The 22,417-nt window shown below is 43.2% G+C and overlaps 1 protein-coding gene across 1 annotated transcript in view; it reads right to left on the bottom strand.

The window, feature by feature from the left end:
• Positions 1-22,417, bottom strand: part of ANKS6 (ankyrin repeat and sterile alpha motif domain containing 6) — an 88,959-nt gene that overhangs the window by 54,200 nt on the left and 12,342 nt on the right. Inside the window, exons 3-5 of the mRNA XM_077269616.1 lie at positions 22,097-22,141; positions 20,298-20,502; positions 17,201-17,307 (exon numbers count right to left, since the gene is read on the bottom strand). Of these exons, the coding sequence (XP_077125731.1) occupies positions 17,201-17,307; positions 20,298-20,502; positions 22,097-22,141 (357 nt within the window). The remainder of the gene's footprint in view (positions 1-17,200; positions 17,308-20,297; positions 20,503-22,096; positions 22,142-22,417) is intronic.

The raw sequence follows: 22,417 nt of genomic DNA, 5'->3' as shown, positions 1-22,417 counted from the left end.
TCCTATTTACAGCTCTTTGAGGAAAACACTATAGCTTTGTAGATCCAGATCAATATATAAAAGTAAAATTCTGGTAATGCCAGGATTACATTGGGTGGGTTTGTACACTTTAGTATCTTTTTAGGCTAAGCTAGAAGGTAACTAAAGCCAGGAAGAAAATATGAAGTCTTGAAAGGAAACAAGGACACATTTCGGGGCGTGGCCTAGCTCTTGCCATGTAAAGAAGCAGGAGCTTGGAGCTCTCTCAGATTTCCCTTCAAAAGCGACTAAAAAGCTTTATATTGGGACTAAAACGCTTTTATTGAAGATATCAAGCAGCCTTTATACATAGGCTTTCATTTAAGACCAGGGACGGACCTCTGGCTGAAGCACAGAGGTGTTTACTCCTACCGGCCCTTCTCTGTCAGCCTGAGGGAGTCTGGAGCCGCCATCTTGACCACGCATCTCCTCCATATTAACACAGTGGCCCAAGCAGCTCATCGTCTGCAGCTCATCGCCTGCAGTGTTGGCTTTACCTGATACCTGATACCGCTGAGGAGCGACCGAAAACCGACAGTGACCCGCAGTTGGAGGGAGGACACAGCTGACAGGTGCCCAACGACTCTGGAGCATCTCACACCTATCGGCCCGGAGGTAAGCAGACCTCAAAGTCCCACATAGTCAACAACGAGCCTATCATACTGCCCGAACTGTAGCGAGAGCTAAGCTGTGGAACAACTGTCACACAAATCATAAACCCTGCTGATACCAGGGGTATAGTCCTAGGACTGCTAGGGGGATTGGGATTAACCCTCATTTTGGGTCTGAACCTCTGATTGTGAGCGGCGCCTGTGGAATGCAAGTTTATCAGACATAGGCACAGCATTGAGCCGGAACCTGCAGCTAATTAACTCATTCTATACCTCTTTAGTCAGCGGGTATCTGTCATAAACCCCCATAAAGGGATAATACATTTAGCATCACTGGATTCATCCAGGTTATTAACCCATTAGGGGTCACCACTTAATTATTAAGCATCAGTGCTCCCCACTAGCAGATCAAGTAGAATCACAGCAGGAGCCAGGGCAGTGGATCTGGGGAATTTCATTCTTTCCTATAACTCCCGGGCAGAAGAACAGCAGTTGAGTAAGGGTTAATTCCCCATATTAAAAGGAGAAGAGAAACGGGAAAAGGGAAGAGCTTTATTACTACAGAGGGATAGGAGCCAAAGCTGTAACATCGTACTGAGACACAGAGACTGAGTCCTAGCTCAAGTTCAATTATTAACCCATTCTGAGACAAGTATCAGGAGTCAGCATAGATACTCCCATAGAATCCTAAATAAAGTGATTATACCAACAAACTGCACCAATGAGCTCATCCAGGAAATTAGCATCTAAATCTTACGTAGATATTTCTAATTTACTAAGTCCTGTCAAATCCACATCACCTCAAAAGGGGAACACAGCTAAAGTTATCAAACCATCAATAATGCTTCCCCAAAGGATTATCCCTGCACAACGTTCTAGTGGAAAAACTAAACCTGACACAATAAACAAAGACCCTCTCTCATTAACTGAAAAAGACTCATCAGAGGAACCAGCAATGGACTCATCCATTTCTGCTAAAAGGGGTGCCCCAGACCATAGGTCATCCGAAGAATTTGATCCTAAACTCAAAAGAGAGCGTTCCGATCTAGAACAAATAAGGGTAAAAAAGACCCCTGAGGAGGAATTTTTTCAGAAGGTTATCACTCTGATAGATACCAAAATGGAGGAAGGATTTACAAAATATAATACCAAAATTGAGGAAGTATGTGCAGGAATAGTACAAAAACTAGAGATAAATGAAAAAAAGATTGAAGAACTAACGCAAAAGACTGACGCTTTAGCTTCTCAGAACACTATCCTTAAGCAGGAAATCAATGAGCTCAGATCCAAAGTGGCGGATATAGAGGACAGAAGCCGCCATAACAACATCAAGATCAGGGGTATTCCAGAGGAGGTCAAGCAGGAGGATTTGGCGGACTTCGTTAAGACTGTCTTTAAGAAGACTCTTCCAAAGGCTACCAACATGGATCTATGTATTGACAGGATTCACAGGCTCCCTAAGCCAAAGGGAATTCATGTCGATAAGCCTAGGGATACAATTATGAGGCTTCACTTCTTTAGTACCAAAGAAAAAATTCAGAACTACGTCAGACAATGGCGCACTACCAGATCCTTACCATCAGCTTAAAATCTACACAGATTTATCTAAGCACACATTGGACCTGCGCAGGTCCTTCAAACCTATCACGGATATCCTAAGGGAGAAACACATCAGATATAAGTGGGGTTTCCCGACCAAGCTCCTGTTTTATCATAAAGAAAAACTCATAGTGCTTAATTCTGTTGAGGAGGGAAGATCATTCTTTACATCTAATGTTTGAAAATTTGCGTTCATGTTAGGCAGTGTGATTCTTTTTGTCCTTCTTCCCCGGGACTTTATTTTCTAAAGAAGAAAGCTGTTGAATAAATTTAGTCCCCATACAAGAAATGGGAGAAATGGGAGAGTTGAAACACACACGAACTTTCCCCATAGGTCAAGATCCCTATTCGGATCTAGATCTGAAACTGAACAGTTAGAGTTAATATATTACAGTTGATCGTATTGTATTATTTTGTTCAATTTCTTGTTCACTAACTTCTTTGTTCTAAGTTTAAGTGTTCCAATAGGTTTTACATCTCCACACGGTAATGATCAGGTTCGCGTCCTACAACGTCAGGGGGCTTAACAGTCCCTGGAAGAGATATACGCTTTTGAGGGAATTGAAACAGCTTCAGGTTGATGTCGCATGTTTACAGGAGATGAAATTTCAGAATGATAACTATCCACACCTCTCCAGCAGAGACTTTGCACACTCGTTCAAGTCGTCAGCCTCAAAGAAAAAGGCAGGGGTGATCACCTTAATAAAAAACACAGTCCCCTTCAAATTCATTGAGGAACACACTGACCCAGGGGGTAGATATCACATTTTGGTTTGCGAGTTAAATTCAACTACGTGCACGATTGTCAATATATACGGCCCTAATAAAAAGCAAATGAACTTCCTTAATAAGATTGCCAAAAAAATTCAAAAAAATAGAAAAGGGAAATTATACATAATGGGAGACTTCAATATGGTGCCTGATAGTAAAATAGACTCTTCATCACTGACTAGACACCTATCTGGAGACCTAGGAAATTGGCTATTAAACAATGAATTATACGACATGTTTAGATGTCTGAATGCATCATCAAAAGAATACACACATTTCTCCTCTGTTCACAAAACCTCATCAAGGATAGACCTTTTTCTCACAGACATCTTCTCCCTCACCAACATAAAAAAATCAGTCATTATAGACAAGACGTTCTCAGATCATTCTCCCATCATAACAGAAGTTGTGGTTGGACCTATTTTCAAAAACAGCGCTCTTTGGAAGTGCAGCAATTATTTGTTGAACACGCCAGAGTGCGGAAAAGAGATTGAGTCCTCTCTGAAATTATACTTTAAGGAGAACGAAACTGAGGGAATGAGCCCTCTTACAATATGGTGCGCCCACAAAGCGGTGGTGAGGGGAAAGATGATCCAACTGACAGCACAAAATAATTCAAAGAGGAGGGAAAGGATTAAAACCATTCAGACACAGATTAGGACAAATGAAACCCTTATCAATAACAAAGACCCCAACTCCCAACAGATATACACTGACACTCTTAGATTAAAACAGGATTTGAATGGGGTGATCATGGAAGACTTTGAAAAAATTTCAAATAAATTTAAATTTAAAACATATGCTGAAACGAATAGGCCCACTAAATTCATGATGGCAAAAATGAAGAAAGAAAGAATAAAAAACAGGGTGCTCAAAATCAGAACTCCCAATGGGGACATAAAATACCATCCGCAGGATATTGCAGAGGAATTTGCTAATTTTTATAGGGAATTGTACAATATAAAGTCAGATTTTCCAACAAGAACCCAACAAACAATAGAATTCCTGGACAGATTAAGTCTCCATCAAATTGACAAAACAGACTTGCTCACTCTTAACCAACCCTTTAATGAATCAGAGATTAGGGAAACAATCAAATCATTAAAATCCCAGAAATCCCCAGGCCCGGATGGTCTGATTAATGAGTATTATCAGAAATTTACGGAAGCTCTTGTCCCATGTTTAACTAGAGTCTTTAATCGGGCTTCACAATCCGGACAGTTCCCAGGGGAGATGCTAGAAGCTACTCTTATAATGATCCCGAAGTCTCAGAGTGATGCGGAGGAGGTCGGAAATTTCAGGCCAATATCTCTCATCAACACGGATATCAAGATTTACTCCAAAATCATGGCCACAAGGTTGAGAGTTATACTCCCCAAGTTAATCAACAGTGACCAAACAGGTTTCATAAAAGACAGGCAAACATCCGATGGGACTAGAAGGCTTATAAATATTATTCATAAAATTAACTCCACTCATACCCCGTCAATACTGGTAGCCTTGGATGCTGAGAAGGCTTTCGACCGAATTAATTGGTCTTATCTAAAAAGAGTCCTTCTGAAATTTGGCTTTGATAACTCATGGGTGGATTCGGTCTTTTCCCTCTACTCCAGCCCAAGTGCTAAAGTCTACATTAACAATAGCCTCTCCAGGCCTTTTGAGATAGGAAACGGTACGAGACAGGGATGCCCATTGTCACCCCTGCTCTTTGCACTGGCAATTGAGCCTTTGGCGGAGGCAGAGACAAAATATTAATATCTCGGGAATTGAATCCACACTCAGACAGTTCAAGATTAGTCTGTTTGCAGACGACATGTTGTTGACTCTCACAATCCCACTTAACTCTACCAAAGCTTTAATGGAAACTCTCAGAGAATTTTCCCTGATTTCTGACTTTAAAATCAACAATCATAAATCTAAAATTTTGCAGTTCCACATGACTGACGATTTGATAGAGTCTGTTAAGAAGGTATCGGACTTCTGCTGGGAGAGGGAGGAAATCAGCTACTTGGGGGTTGCATTTAGGAGGAATATGGCAGATACTGTCAGCGCGAATTGCAGATCATTATTGTCCACTATTACAAAGGATCTACTGGCATGGGAAAATGTGGGATTATCTTGGTTCGGAAAAGTTTTGGCAATCAAAACAATAATTCTACCTAAGCTGTTATATTTATTCAGAACTTTACCCTTGAACTTTCCAGCAACCTTCTTCAGAGACTGCAATAAAAAAAATCTTTGAATACATCTGGAAGGGGAAGAGAGCTAGAGTCTCCAGGGACATAATGCACAAAAGTAAGTCCAGTGGAGGAATGGGAGTCCCAAACATACATGCCTATTACTTAACAAATTTAATCAAACAGAGCCAATTTTGGTTAATGGAGGGTATAACACCTGCATGGATAGATTTGGAGGCACAGATTCATGATACCAAACCAATAAAGAGAATCCTCCTTGAACATATATTTAATCTAAATATTCATAAAGCAAAACATCCTATCTTATCGGCAATTGTATGTGCTTGGGGATCCCTGACCAACCAAAAGGACAAAACAGAGGGGAACCCTGGAGACAAACTTCCATTGACTTTAATAGCTACTGCCTTCGGGACCACTTTCCCAGAAAACTGGATAAAGGGGGGTATAGACAAGATGGGTGATCTGGTCTGTGATAATAAGATCAAGACCTTTTCAGAAATAAAGAAAAAATTTAACATCCCATCGGAAGAAATCATGCAGTTCTTCATAATAAAGGATTTAATAAAAAAATTATTGGGTAGAGCTACTATTAAATCAGAAATTTCCCACCTCCTCCTCAAAAATACTACACATAAGATTTTCTGGAGTACAAGATTCATATACAGGTTTTTTAATAAGGACAGTGAGTTTGGGAAAAATCGGTACATACAAAAATGGGAGAAGGAATTACAGTTTAGGGTGTCTAGGAAAAAGTGGGAGATTGCCATTAACTACACTTATGCGTCAACAATTTCGATTCCTCTGCATGAGTCCCATCTCAAGATTCTAACCAGGTGGTATCTCACACCTTCCAGAGTTGCACATTTCAGGGAGGACGAGTCCCCATTATGTTGGAGAGGTTGTGGAGGAAAAGGTGACATGTTGCATGTCTTCTGGTCGTGCCCGAAACTTGGGGGTTTGTGGAGAGAAATTTCGGAATACATCAGCAAACTGATTAGCAGAGACTTTGTTCTCTCTTCGCTAGGCCTACTGTTCTCATTGAACTTGGAAGACATCCACCCTTCCACAAGACATGTCATCATCCATATCCTGTTGATTGCAAAAAATCTGATTGCTGCATTCTGGAAGAGACTTGAACCCCCAAAGCTCCATGACGTTGTGGACAGGCTACAAAAACACAATGCGCTTGATCTTAAATTTGCTATAATGAACGATTGTATACATAAATATAAAAAAAAGTGGAATATTTGGAACACCATATACCAAAGTTAATTGTTAATTGTGGAGTTACGGAATGTTGATGCATTCCTTACGTGTATATAAGTTTACCTTTAATATAGGAAAATCGAAGCTGGTGACAACAAGACAGATTAGGAGACAAATCTTTACAAGCAATAATAGTCTGTCTACACTACGGTTATTTCTTTTACCTTTCCTCCCCCTTTCTCCCCCCTTCCCCCATCTCACCACTTCCCTTCCCCATGTTCCTTCATATGTATCTATAGATGAAGCATATATCAATACAAAATTAATGCATAAAGTTTGTTGTTATGTTTAAAAGTTTAATAAAAACACTTGAACCACAAGGACACATTTCACTATTTTTGTTTTACCTTTTTTTGCTTTGGTTAAAATAATTGAATCTGAAAGTGCCCAGAGCTGCAAGGTGTACATCTCCCAAAGAGGAACTGGCCAGTCTGCTACTGCTGGGAAAACTGCCCAAACCCACATATGTACAAAACTGCACGGATTTTGATGCAGATTTTGAGGTAATAATGGTCTGATGTGGTGGAGCGTAGAAGCAGTGATGCAAAGTCCTGTCTGTATCTCCTCATACAGGGAGTATACCATTACGCTACCTGGGTTAAGTGTACAAAAAAAGTCAGAAACTCAAAATACAAAAACCTCACAATAGAGTGAATACCATATACAGTTGTGTGAAAATGCCGTTTTTAAATGAAGGTCTTTATTATTAAGGGAAAAGAAATCAAAACCTACAGGGCCCTGTGTGAAGAAGTGATTGTCTACCCCTTTAAAACATAAAATAACTGGTTTATCACATATCACAGAGATCAAATTCTCTAGCCACATGCAGGCCTGATTACTGCCACACCTGTTATCAATCAAGAAATTACTTAAATAGGACCTGCCTGACAAAGTGAAGTAGACAAAAATATCCTCAAAAGCTAGACAACATGCCACAATCCAAACAAATTCTGGAACAAATTATATATAAAGTAATTGAGATCTATCAGTCTGGAAAGGGTTATAAAGCCATTTCTAAAGCTTTGGGACTCAAACCACAGTGAGAGCCATTATCCAAAAGTATCGAAAACACAGAACAGTAGTGAACCTTCCCAGGAGTGGCCGGCCAACAAAATTTCCCCCAAGAGGGGAGCGACAACTCATCCAAGAAGTCACAAAAGATCCCACAACAAAATCCAATGTACTGCAGGCCTAATTTGCCTCAGTTAAGGTCAGTGTTCATGACTCCACCATGAGAAAGACTGGGCAAAAATGTCCTGCATGGCAGAGTTCCAAGACCAAAACCACAGTTGAGGAATGAGAACATAATGGCTTGTCTCAGTTTTGTCAGAAAACATCTTGATGATCCCCAAGACTTTTGGGAGAATACTCTGTGAACTAACTAGATTAAAGTTGAACGTTTTGGAAGGGGATTGTCCCATTATGTCTGGCTAGAAGTAACACAGCATTTCAGAAAAGGAACCATACCAACAATAAAATATGGTGGTGGGAGTGTGATGGTTTGGGGCTGTTTTGCGGCTTCAGGACCTGGAAGACTAGTGTGGTAAATGGAAACATAAATTCTGCTTTCTACCAAAAAATCCTGAAGGAGAATGTCCGGCCATCTGTTCGTGATCTCAAGCCGACACGCTCTGCAGCAGGACAATGACAGGACAACTTAAGACATTGGCGTTGCCTAGTCAAAGTCTGATGTAAATCCGATTGAGATGCTGTGGCATAACCTTAAAAAGACAGTTCAAGCTTGGAAACCATCCAATGTGACTGAATTACAACAATTCTGCAAACACAAGTGGGCCAAAATGCCTCCAGAGCCTTGAAAAAGACTCACTGCCAGTTATCGCAAATGCTTGACTGCAGGGTGGCCCAACCAGTTATTAGTTTTAGGGGGCAATCACTTTTTCACACATGACCCTAAGTGTTTGGATTTATTTTCCCTTAATAACAAAGACCTTAATTTAGAAAATACATTTTGTGTTTACTTGTGTTATCTTTCTCTAATATTTACATTTGTTTGGTGATCTGAAACACTTCAGTGTGACAAACATGCAAAAGAATAGGAAATTAGGAAGGGGGCAAACACTTTCACACAACTGTAAATAAACTTGTACTTCCTAGCCATACACGCCCCTTTCCCAAAATCACTAACCCAATCAAAAGGATAAATCTCAGGGGCAGCCAGACGCGCCTGGATGAGCTCTGAGCCCAAGAAACATACGGTAATCCCTGCTAATCTAAAGGTATAGACGTCCATCAGTGGCCCAGAACACTTCCTCTCACCCAGTGTTATTGTTGGGCCCGTTTGAGCCCACTTTTGCTCACGCCTGTGTGACAGAGGTTCTGCTCTGTGTTGAGGCCTACTGGGAGGCTTGAAGTCGTGACCTTTATTGGGGGAATTTCTCCATCTTGGACCCTGCATCATCTGTTTCCACCTGCTGTGGGGCCGGGATTGGAAGCCCAGGATGTTGGTGGAGTGGGAGTTCCTGAGGGATAGATCTCCCTGCAAGTCTGAGCTTGGTGGGGTGAGTACCTGCATGTCGGGGTCTGCACAGCCCTTGCTGGGCACCACCAGCAAGCTATCCTTCCTCCTCTGGCAGCACAGCAAAATAAGAGAAACATCCATTACCTGTGCTGGGAACCTCTTGCCTTCAGAAGACTCTGTGCAGGCCCTGGCCAGGTCTCACCTGAAGTTTTCTGCCCCCTGTCCCTCAGCAACGGAGAATCCAACAGGGGCGAAGACTGTGGTCGCTGTAGACCTCCAAGCAGATCCCCTCTGTACTATAATACAATAGGAGCCGTTCAGTCTCTCTCTGCAATTCAGACTGCTGCCCATTGACATTGTTGGGATCTGGGACCTCCTGGCACAGTTTGTGTTAAAGGGAACCTGTCACCTACTTTTTTGTATATAAGCTTCGGCCAATGCCATCAGGGGCTTATCTACAGCATTCTGTAATGCTGTAGATAAGCCCCAGATGTAACCTGAAAGATGAGAAAAAACAAGTTATATTATACTCACCCAGGGGCGGTCCAGTACGATGGGCGTCGCGGTCCAGAGCCTCCCATCTTCATGCGATGTCATCCTCTTCCTTGCTTCCTGTCGCGGCTCCTGTGCAGGCGTACTTTGTCTGCCCTGTTGAGGGCAGTGTAAAGTACTGCAGTGCGCAGGCGCTGGGATTCTGGGACCTTTCCCGGCATCTTGAGATCAATATGTCTCGCACCTTTTGACATAGCATATTTGATGGTTTTGCATCTGCATTTAATGGTTTTTATGCACTTTATAGAGGTATTTTCCTTATTGCCTATATATAGTCAGACTACCCTGACAACTGTGCCTATAGCCCTGTTTATATCTTGGCTATCTCCACCAAACCTACCTAGCTGGCATACAGGAGCTTCTCACAAAATTAGAATATCATCAAAAAGTTAATTTATTTCAGTTATTCAATACAAAACGTGAAACTCATATTATACAGAGTCATTACAAACAGAGTGATCTATTTCAAGTGTTTATTTCAGTTAGTGTTGATGATTATGACTTACAGACAATGAAAGCCGAAAAGTCATTATCTCCGCAAATTAGAATCCTTTATAACACCAGCTTGAAAAATGATTTTGTTAATTATTCTAATTTACTGAGATAATGACTTTTGGGTTTTCATTGGCTGTAACCCATAATCATCAACATTAGCAGAAATAAACACTTGAAATACATCACTCTGTTTGTAATGACTCTATAAAATATTCGAGTTTCACTTTTTCTATTGAAGAACTGAAATAAATTAACTTTTTGATGATATTCTAATTTTGTGAGAAGAACCTGTAGGTACTTCCCCATGCCTTGTATACATTGTTCTGACCTGATCTAGGATCAGACCTATAACTTAATTTTTGTTAGATTCTGGGATTATAGTGCATTGTGTTATGCTTTTTATCTGTTTTTAACATATTTGGGGTTTGGCTTGTTGTTTAATAAAATATTTTGTATATATATTAGGTGATAAAGGTCATTGAATTTTGCTCTTTTTCTTCACATACTTTTCATGTATTATTTTGCATAATGTGACGTGTGGATCCATTTACTAAATTTGTGGCTGTGCCCTCTCTATTAGTTTATCTAAGCAAAAGAAACAGCCACATCAGGGGACTGCCTGAAACAATAACAGACTTCCAATCTAACACAACAGCACTCTTCCAAGAATTATCATCAGGAATTCCTACAGAGCAAGAAGTAAGCGTAAACTGGATGGCCCACCCCCCGAGGCATTATCCTCAAGATTCATTTCTACAAGACAAAAAAGCAACTCCTAATGGCCGCATGGAACTCCACAAGCCTGAAGTGCCAAGGCCATTCCTATGAACGGTTTCCAGATCTGGCCCCCAGAACCATTGAAATGAAACCATACCTGGAAATCCTCCGCTCCAAAAACATTAAGTACTGCTGGGGATTCCGGTTCAAGCTGCTTTTCACCCAACTGGAACTGGTTCATACAGTCCTCTCTCCTGAAGGCACCAATCGCTGTCTTACTAAACTATGTCTCCTGGAGCAAGATTACTCAGTCTCCTGCCTCAACTCCCCCACAACATTACATGTATAGTCACTCCAGGCCTAGTGACCTGTACATTCCACCTTGAACTTTAGGCTACTGAGTTACCAACTTTTGGAGACACTTGTTATGCCTTTCGGATTACTTTTATATCTATGACCACTATTTCCTTGTAACATTTGCTTTTACTATGTCACCTAAAGCCCTTAGTTATAAAGTTACCCTTATTACACTTGTAGAACCACTATTGGGCTCATTTCAACCTACTGTTACACTTTGTACCAAATGTTCAAAGAGCTAGTTTCCCCCTGGAAGAGCTCACTTCCCTGCCACCCCGCCAAACATCTCTTGCTTCTAGAGTCTGAGATCATACTACCACCCAGTTATTCTCTAGAACCATAAGTGCCGTCCATACAGATAGTCAAGCTCACGTCTTTGCGCTTTCACTAGATTATAACCCTACAGCTAACCCAGCCTGTCCACACCCCCTCAAACTCTCCCCACAGCTACCATTATTCTCACTGCATTGCTTTTTCCAAAAAACAGTCATGCCCCTTCAGTTTTACTACACACTACTGCTTGGCACACTGATCAGCTATTTCCGCTACTCACCATGCCTCCTCACCTTCCCCCCTTCACGCTGTAACCCCTTGTTCAATTTTTTCGTGTCTAGCTCTCAACCTTTTTGCCTGCCCGAGATGAGGTGAAACAAACTGCCTTACCCGAAAAGTACCACAAATGTGAACTACACCCCACATATAAAGTCTCACTGTACGAGCCACTACCACCAATACCATGCCATTACTTATTTTGTCCCACAATGTGCGGGTCCTTAACCCCCTCAAACATGCACTAAAGTGTTCCGTTACTACAGATCCCTACAACCAGATGTGATTTGTTGTCAAGAGACATTTCTCCATAACATCACACTCCAAATTTACTCCACCCTCTCACTCACTTTTCTACACCACTAATGCTTCAAAGAAAACTAACCTGTCTTGTCTTCATATCACAAGTTACTGACAAGGATAGCCATTATTTACTGGTAAGGGACACCACTTTGGATGAACTGGTGACTATTGTTACTTACTAAGCCCCGAACGCTCACCAGTCTGCCTTTCTTTCCTGTCTATTTGGATCTCATTTCAGAACATGCTCAAGGCTCTGTGTTGTGGTGACTTGACCCCAAACTTGTCTACTGAGCCCCAGCTTCCAGGCCCCCTATCATTCCCGCCTTCTGTAGACAGTCTCCCTTCGTTAGCACCTTTCTCTTCATCACTGGGTAAACTTACAAAGATAACTGCATTCTACAGTCAAAGACTACACCCATTTTCTTTTCGCCACTTAGTTTTCACTAGAATTCTTCATGTATTTGCCCATCAACTGCTAATACCCAATATAACAAACCTTTCTATCCTCACCATCCCATGCTCAAACCACACTCCAATCCAGCTGACCTGTTTCTCTCTGCATCCACGACCACGCTCATTTAACAGGGCTGGGAATTGCTCCCTGCTTTACTACCCAGAAATCTCCCAAAGTCTCAGTAACCACCTTGATGGTTACGCTCTTTGAACTAGCAGTCTTCACCAATTTCCCTTAGGTAGGCACATGAAGTTCTAAGGTGTTATTGTATGCAAGAAGCTGCTCGCAAGAAAAAAAGAATTGCTAGAAAGGCAAATCTAGAGAGCAGGGCGTGATTATTAGAGTCCCAGATGAAGAGCTCGCTCTCCCCTTCATCATATTGGGACCTTACACACCTGCGCACCGAACTAGACCTTTACTTTTCTGAAAATGCAGATTGAGCTCTTCGTTGGTCTCAGCAGCACTTCTATGCCCTCAATAATAATGCAACTCCGATTGCGCTTGTCGCCTAAAATGTCTCCGGGTACTACACACCCGATACGACTATGCACCAACACTGCTCTCGCATCTAACCCACAACAAACCACCAGTCTGTTTCGACAGCAGCTTGAACAATTGTACAACAAACCTACCCCTAGTAACCTGCAAATGATAGATATCTCCTCTACACTATTCCTCTTCCAGCCCTCCTTGATTAGTCTCCTAAATCATATACCCTACCATAATAGAGACAGCTATCAGTCAATTAAACCTAAATAAAAAACCTTGCCCTCACGGTTTGACAGCCTTTAACTACAGAAAGTATGCACCCATTCTTATCCCCCATCTCAATAGTTATTTCAACTCCCTGAGAGACAGAAAAAAGCCAGAAGCAGCCTCTTTAGCAGCAACTATATCCATGATTCCCAAACCAAACTGTGACAAAACAATATGGTCAAACTACAGACCCAAATCTTTAATTAACATAGACCTCAAAATCTTTAAAAAAATTCTAGCTCAAATCGCTGAACTCTGGGTTGGCACCCTTGAAATTGTTCCAGAAAATGAAGTATGTCTCCAAGAAAATTATTGTAATTACACATGTTTTGTTATACACATGGTGTTCCAATGCACTCAAAGTAAATAAACCCCCAAAAACAAAGGAAAAAGGCAGATTGGACATAATTTCACACTACACCCCAAAAATGGTCTAGACAAAATTGTTGGCATTTTTAATAATAATAATCTTTATTTTTATATAGCGCTAACATATTCCGCAGCGCTTTACAGTTTGCACACATTATCATCACTGTCCCCAATGGGGCTCACAATCTAAATTCCCTATCAGTATGTCTTTGGAATTTTTCCAAAATTGTGGATAAACAACTTTGTTTCAAGCATGTGATGCTCGTTCAAACACACCTGTGGCAAGTAACAGGTGTGAGCAATGTGAAAATTATACCTGAAACCAGATAAAAAGAGAAGAAGTTGACTCAATCTTTGCATTGTGTATCTGTGTGTGCCACAGTAAGCAAAGAGAACAGAAAGAGGAGAAAAGAACTGTCTGAGGACTTGAGAACCAAAATTGTTGAACAATATCAACAATGTCAAGGTTACAAGTCCTTCTCCAGAGATCTTGATGTTCCTTTGCCCATGGTGCAACATAATCAAGAAGTTTACAACCCATGGCACTGTACCTAATCTCTCTGGATGTGGATGGCAGAGAAAAATTATTGAAAGGTTGCAACGCAGGATAGTTTGGATGGTGCCTAGGCATCCCCAATCAAGTTCCAAAGAAATCAAGCCATCCTGAAGGCTCAGGGTGCATCAGTTTGCAAAACAAGAGTGATGCAAAATTCAATTTGAGAGATGTAAGAAGCCCGTTGATGGTTACAGGAAGCAATTGATTGAAGTTATTTATGCCAAAGGGTGTGCAACCAAATATTAACTTGAGGGCGTCAACAATTTTGTCTGGCCCATTTTTGGCTTTGTGTGAAATTATGTCCAATTTGCCTTTTTTTCCCTCCCTTTTTTTTTTTGATATTCCAACACACACAAAGTAAATAAACATGTGCATAACAAAACCTGGGTAATTACAATAATTTTCTGTGAGGAATACTTCATTTTCTTGAACAATTTCAAGGTAAGCCAACACTTTTGGTCATGACTGTACATAAAGATCAAGTTGGCTTTGTACCCCATAGGCAAGTGAACGAAAATATACGAAGGGTTTCTCATCTGCATCACTGCAAGCAACAAAATGTGAAAGGCATGCTTTTATCACTTGATATTAAAAGGCCTTCCACTGGATCTCATGGGACTACTTATTCGCGGTGTTGTGGAAATGGAACTTCGCTGACCAATTTCTCTGATGGGTGTATGCCCAATACAACCATCCCTCGCTATCAAAACAGACACACGTCAAGGGTACCCCTTATCTTCGCTACTTTTTCTACTTGAGATTCAGCCCCTAGCAATTAGCCTACACCACAGCTCACACACCCAGTGTATAGAAATGGTGGAATCCCTCACAAACTCTTCATGTTCACAGACAATGTTCTGTTTCTCCTTTCCACCACTCAAACCTCTGACTGCTTGGCTTCAATTCCTGCAAAATATTGAACAACTCTCTGATTAACAGATCAACCAATCAAAATCCCAAGCTATGAATCTCTCTCTTCCAGCCTCCACAGTTTCACAGCTTAAAACTAGACTTCCCCTTTGAATGGTCCATTAACCACCTAGGCTATCTAGGTGTTAAATTAGCAGCTGATATAGACTCCCTCTTCTGCGAAATTACCTCAAATGTTTGCAAACTTTGTAGGCTCCAACCCACCCTATGTGATCACACCTTTCGAGCAAAGATGCCGCGTCAAAATCCACATGCCCCAGGTCCCATCTGACTTTTATACTCCCATATAAATAAAGCAACATAGACGCAGTTTAACCTACTCCTGCCGTTGGGAATCTGACATTAGAACCATCTCAGAATGAGCCCAGATTTGGACCTCCTCCACCAGCGGAAGGCTAAACACTTTGATGTTAGAAACAAATTACAAGGTATTAGGGTATGTGCACACGCTGCGGATTCTGCTGCGGATTCTGCTGCGGATTTTTCCGCAGCGGATTTGCAAAATCCGCAGTGCAAAACCACTGCGGTTTTCACTGCGGATTTTATAGCGGTTTCTTCTGCAGATTCCACTGCGGTTTTACAACTGCAGTTTCCTATTGGTGCAGGTGTAAAACCGCTGCGGAATCCGCACAAAGAATTGACATGCTGCGGAAAATAATCCGCCGCGTTTCCGCGCGGATTTTTCCGCAGCATGTGCACAGCGGTTTTTTTTTCCCATAGGTTTACATGGTACTGTAAACTTAGGGAAAACTGCTGCGGATCCGCAGCATCAAATCCGCTGCGGATCCGCAGCAAAATCCACAGCGTGTGCACATACCCTTAAAGGGAACCTGTCACCCCCCCAGTCGTTTCAAACTAAAAGAGCCACCTTGTGCAGCAGTAATGCTGCATTCTGACAAGGTGGCTCTTTTAGTTCTGGGTGCTGTAACTAGAGAATAATCAGTTTTATAATTTGTCTGAAATACCTGGTCTTCAGTCAAGGAGGCAGGCCTTTCCCCCCTGCTTTAGACGCCACACAGCGGTCACTCACATCTTCTTGGCGCCGGGCGCCGCCTCCTCCTCACCACTGTTTTGAAAATAGCCAGCGCCTGCGCTCTTATCCCCTGCCTGGTGCAGGCGCAGTGAGCGCTGGCCGTCTTTCCTAATATGCAGCCCAGCTGACTGCGCGGCTGCCCTGCCTGTGAATCCCAGCCCCACAATGTGAATAGGGGGGGCTGGGAATCACAAGCAGGGCGGCGGCGCAGGCGCAGTCAGCTGGGCTGCATATGAGGAAAGACGGGCAGCGCTCACTGCGCCTGCACCAGGCAGGGGATAAGAGCGCAGGCGCCGGCTATTTTCAAAACAGCGGTGAGGAGGAGGCGGCGCCCGGCGCCAAGAAGATGTGAGTGACGGCTGTGTGGCGTCTAAAGCAGGGGGGAAAGGCCTGCCTCCTTGACTAAAGACCAGGTATTTCAGACAAATTATAAAACTGATTATTTCTCTAGTTACAGCACCCAGAACTAAAAGAGCCACCTTGTCAGAATGCAGCATTACTGCTGCACAAGGTGGCTCTTTTAGTTTGAAACGACTGGGGGGGGGGGGGGGGGTGACAGGTTCCCTTTAACAAGATGGTATCTAACCCCAGCCAGGGTAGCAAAAGTAGTCCCCAACCATTCTTCCAATTGCTTCAGAGGCTATACATTGGCCACATGTACCAAATATGGTGGTTACCCCTCATAGTTAGCAGGCTCAGGATCAGGGTTACCGACCTTAACATTAAAATAGAACCCTGGGGGGCCCTGCTCAATAAATTCCTAACATCCCCAAACACTTTCAAGCCCTAATCTTGTTTATATTTTTGTCAATTAAGCAAACCATAACCTCTTCATGGAAAAACTCAGGATTAGACCTAGTTGAAGTGAAAAGACGTCTTCCCTGATATATGATTAATGAAATACACAGAATACACCAACTGGGCGGAATACACCAACTGCACACCCCTTTTGCCACTCTCTCTCTTAAAGGCAGTTAGCGCCCCCGATTGTCCACGAAATACTTTCAGCCTATATGCTTGATAGGTCTCCTCTCTCCTTCTACACCTCTCCATGCCACATGCTCTTTCCCCTTATCGATCCTTCATTTATGTTTGCATTACTGTTTTACATCATACATTATATCTGTTATATATACACCTAAAATCTTCAAGAAAAATGTATTGTTTAAAAAAAAAAATCTCCTAACCTGGGTCATTTAGTAGCATCACTAAGTCAAACGCTGTGTAGCCGTTTTTTGCACGCAGGTTCACATCGGCTCCTTGATTTAACAGGTATATCACAATTTCCTTGTTTCTAGGATGATAAAAAAAATAATTAAAAGACTACAATTATTGTGTTGCAATTACCGTATATACTCGTGTATGAGCCGAGTTTTTCAGCACATTTTTTGTTGTGCCCGCTGCTAAAAATGAATTTTCACTGCACTGAATATTAGTTTCTCTTATAGCGCACTCAGTGTCTTCCAGCAGCTGCCAGGCTATCATGGGTGCTAGCTATAAAGAGTTATGAATATTCACCTCTCCACTCCCATAGGCATGGAGAGAGGCGAATATTCATTACCTTAATGAGCAGGGACATGTGATCGCTCGGATCCTAGGAGTTGGGGGCACCGGAACAAGATGCTGCGAGGGTGCGCAGGGAAGGCAAGTAGGATGTTTTTGTTTTTTAATGCTTTTCTCATGGTGGCCATGCATACCAGGATAGGAATGAGGGGACAATGCATACCTGGCTTATACTCGAGTCAGTAAGCTTTCCCAGTTATTCGTGGCAAAATTAGGTGCCTCGACTTATACTCTGGTCGGCTTATAAACGAGTATATACGGTAACTTGAATTCATTAGAGATTTTCCAAAAATGTAATTTTTGGATATTAAATTGCAGAAAAGCCGCTTCCTGTTAGTACCATTATAGGGAAATGTCAATGATGTCTCCATGGAACCAATCGAGAAATAAAATGCTTAAAGGAACAGTACCCAACAGCAGTTTCTATGTTCTGCCCATACACATCACAAAGTTTCAGTTTAGAAAAAACTTGAACAACATAAATTAATAGAAACAGAAAAGCAATTTTTGGATATTTTTGGATATTTTTCTGCACCTACTTTTTAGACCAAGCGCTTTCAGACACATCAATCACAATGATTGGAAATATGGGAGTTGTGTTTGGTGCTTATAGGGGTTGTTCCACAATCAAAGTACATTAAAATCCCTAGATCTTGGAATAATAAGTTCCATAATAAGATGTGTTAAAAATGTCCCTGTGCTGAGATAATCCCCCTACTGTAATGTCTGTATACTCTTTTGCGTTCCCCCCTGCCCAGGAGCTGTGATATGATCAGACCATGTCCCTGTACGGTCAGACACGGCCATTACACAGTACACAGCAGGGGCACATTTATAAGATTATCTCAGCACAGGAACATTTAATACATCTAATAGTGGCAATTATTATTATTCCAAGATCAATTTATTAAAATGAAGTTTGCTCATGGGAAACACCCCTTTAAAGAGTTTTTTCCCATCTCATTCTTTTGTAAAGCATGCAGCAGGCTCAGACTACCGGTATATCATAATCACCTCAATGATCCTTGCTGCTCCCTTTCCGGTCTCTAAGACTATGTGCAGATGGGTTTTAGGGGTTGATCTGCACGAAAAAACACTTTGCAAACATCGCCTAAAAAAATGCTTAAAAGATTCTTCCTATTCAATTCAATGTCAATCCTCTTTGATGCTCACCTTCAAAAGGAACCTGAAGACCTACCTCTTCCAACAAGCCTACAACCTGCAGTAACCACCAAACCACTGCACGACCAGCTCTACCCTCTCCTACTGTATTCTCGCCCATCCCTAGTAGATTGTGAGCCCTCGCGGGCAGGGTCCTCTCTCCTCCTGTACCAGTCGTGACTTGTATTGTTTAAGATTATTGTACTTGTCTTTATTATGTATACCCCTCCTCACATGTATCCTCACCCATCCCTTGTAGACTGTGAGCCCTCGCGGGCAGCGTCCTCTCTCCTGTACCAGTAGTGACTTGTATTAAGATTACTGTACTTGTTTTTTATTATATGTATATACCTTTTCATATGTAAAGCTGGTGGAATAAATGGCACAATAATAATAATAATAATAATAATAATAATACCGTATTTTCCGGCGTATAAGACGACTGGGCGTATAAGACGACCCCCCAACTTTACCAGTTAAAATATAAAATCTTCTTAAAAGTCGGGGGTCTTCTTATACACCCTATGTCGTCTCATAGGGCCGGTGAATATGTGCCTTTTGGGGGGGGGGGGGGAGTGATCCTGATAACGAGGGGGCGTCTCACAGGAAAGTGAGTATCCCCCATTACCTTATCGTAGCGGTGCAGCGTGGGGGTCTCAGTGCTGGGAGTGGCGGCGGCGGCGGCTGCTGTGCTCTGGTGCGGCGGCTGCTGTGCTCTGGTGCGGCGGCTCCTCTTCTGTGTGGGGCCTCTGTGCTGTGGGGTGGCGGTGGCGGCGGCATATCTTTATCCAGTTGGGGCTCCTCCGGCATCTCCTTAGCCCTGGAGGCCCCGCCGCAACTCCATCGGTGCAATGCAGCGGCCATTTTCCCGGAGGCAGCTCAATAGGTGCGATGCGGTGGCCTCCGGGAAAATGGCCGCTGCTCAGATTCAGATCTCGTCCCGAAATCTCGGGACACGAGATCTGAATCTGAGCAGCGGCCATTTTCCCGGAGGCCACCACATTGCCCCGATGGAGTTGCGGCGGGGCCTCCAGGGCTAAGGAGATGCCGGAGGAGCCCCAACTGGATAAAGATACGCCGCTGCCGCCGCCACCCCACAGCACAGAGGCCCCACACAGAAGAGGAGCCGCCGCACCAGAACACAGCAGCCGCCGCCGCTCCCAGCACTGACACCCCCACGCTGCACCGCTAGGATAAGGTAATGGGGATTACTCACTTTCCTGTGAGACGCCCCCTCGTCATCAGGATCACTCCCCCTCCCCACCCACCATATACACCGGCGTACAAGACGATTCCCGGCGTATAAGACGACCCCCGACTTTTAAGAAGATTTTCGGGGGTTAAAAAGTCGTCTTATACGCCGGAAAATACGGTAGTTTTCTATGTTTGTGTTTTTTGTGTGTTTTTTTACACTTCAGATTATGAAAAAGCAACATGGAAAATAAAAGATCATGTTATGAAGCAAATCTTCATATAATCTCCAATTTCAGTAAAGAAAAAAACATTTGCAGCAACCAGATCTTGAATCGTCTGCATGCTGGAGGCCATCAGTGGTCTTACCCATGGTAGGTGGCCTGCATCAGGGCGGTCCAGGCATGGACACTGTCCTGCTTGTTTATATCCGCATTCTTATCAACCAGGAGTTGCACCATGTCCAGTTTGCCATTAACTGCTGCCATCATTAGCGGAGATGCCCCATCAGCATTTACAGCATTGACGTGACTGAGATCCTCATCCACAATCTCTTTAACCAATGAGAGATTTCCTAGAAGATACAATAAGGGTGAGTACTTAACCCAATAATGACGTAACAAGACAAAGGGGAGGACGTGATGAGATGGCATGCCCACAATGCTATGCCACTTTACATCATTAACAGTAAATCAGTGCTAACAATTCTAAACTGCCTCATGTGCTAATCCTTTTACTTGTGAGAAAAGATCCCGCAAAGAAAAGCATGACTGTGAAGACTTCAGTTCCCCACTGTTGCCCTGAGAAACCTTAAACAGGCGGCTGTCTAACGCTAAGCCAACAGGCGGCTGTCTAACGCTAAGCCAACAGGCGGCTGTCTAACGCTAAGCCAACAGGCGGCTGTCTAACGCTAAGCCAACAGGCGGCTGTCTAACGCTAAGCCAACAGGCGGCTGTCTAACGCTAAGCCAACAGGCGGCTGTCTAACGCTAAGCCAACAGGCGGCTGTCTAACGCTAAGCCAACAGGCGGCTGTCTAACGCTAAGCCAACAGGCGGCTGTCTAACGCTAAGCCAACAGGCGGCTGTCTAACGCTAAGCCAACAGGCGGCTGTCTAACGCTAAGCCAACAGGCGGCTGTCTAACGCTAAGCCAACAGGCGGCTGTCTAACGCTAAGCCAACAGGCGGCTGTCTAACGCTAAGCCAACAGGCGGCTGTCTAACGCTAAGCCAACAGGCGGCTGTCTAACGCTAAGCCAACAGGCGGCTGTCTAACGCTAAGCCAACAGGCGGCTGTCTAACGCTAAGCCAACAGGCGGCTGTCTAACGCTAAGCCAACAGGCGGCTGTCTAACGCTAAGCCAACAGGCGGCTGTCTAACGCTAAGCCAACAGGCGGCTGTCTAACGCTAAGCAAACAGGCGGCTGTCTAACACTAAGCAAACAGGCGGCTGTCTAACACTAAGCAAACAGGCTTCTGTCTAAAACTAAACAAACAGGCGGCTGTCTAACACTAAGCAAACAGGCGGCTGTCTAATACTAGGCGAACAGGCGGCTGTCTAATACTAGGCGAACAGGCGGCTGTCTAACACTAACAGGCGGCTGTCTAATACTAACAGGCGGCTGTCTAATACTAGGCGAACAGGGGCGAACAGGCGGCTGTCTAATACTAGGCGAACAGGCAGCTGTCTAATACTAGGCGAACAGGCGGCTGTCTAATACTAACAGGCGGCTGTCTAATACTAGGCGAACAGGCGGCTGTCTAATACTAGGCGAACAGGCGGCTGTCTAATACTAGGCGAACAGGCAGCTGTCTAATACTAGGCGAACAGGCGGCTGTCTAATACTAGGCGAACAGGCGGCTGTCTAATACTAACAGGCAGCTGTCTAATACTAGGCGAACAGGCGGCTGTCTAATACTAGGCGAACAGCTGGTGCACCCCATTGAAATGCTGCTGTCAGACACTGACAGTGTCATCTAAATAGTTAACAGCAGCAGTCAGAGCGTACCTTAGAGACAACTATGTCACACAGCTCAGATCCTGGGGGGTCTGCACACATGTGGTCCCAGAACGGGTATATATTTACACCTTGCCAGTGTTAACACCAAACACTTCATAGACGGCACAGACTGGAAACACAAACCTCACTAATATCTGTATAAACAACTTACCCATTTTTACAGCATGAAAAATGTCTGGACGTCGCTTTTCTTCATCTGGAGTAAAAAGAAACAAACCACGTTAGAGAGATAAAGTTGAGGGGATTTTTGCGTGCGATCACCTTTCTGCTGCTTTTTTACACTGTACTGTAAGGTAAATATATGAAAGATACCAAGCAGAAGGCACTTACTGGGAATCTGTCAGCAGGTTTTTGCTGCCTCATCTGAGAGCAGCCTGATGTAGGCAAAGAGAAGCCAGATCCAATCACTTAGGTTACTGGGTTGTGTGGTATTTGACTATTGATATTTCTATGGACTATGCCCCTTTTTCTT

Source organism: Ranitomeya variabilis, chromosome 6 (genome assembly GCF_051348905.1).
Source record: "Ranitomeya variabilis isolate aRanVar5 chromosome 6, aRanVar5.hap1, whole genome shotgun sequence".
Taxonomy (NCBI): Eukaryota; Metazoa; Chordata; class Amphibia; order Anura; family Dendrobatidae; genus Ranitomeya; species Ranitomeya variabilis.
The sequence above is the reverse complement of the archived record's forward strand: the minus strand, read 5'-3'. Positions and strand labels throughout refer to the sequence as shown.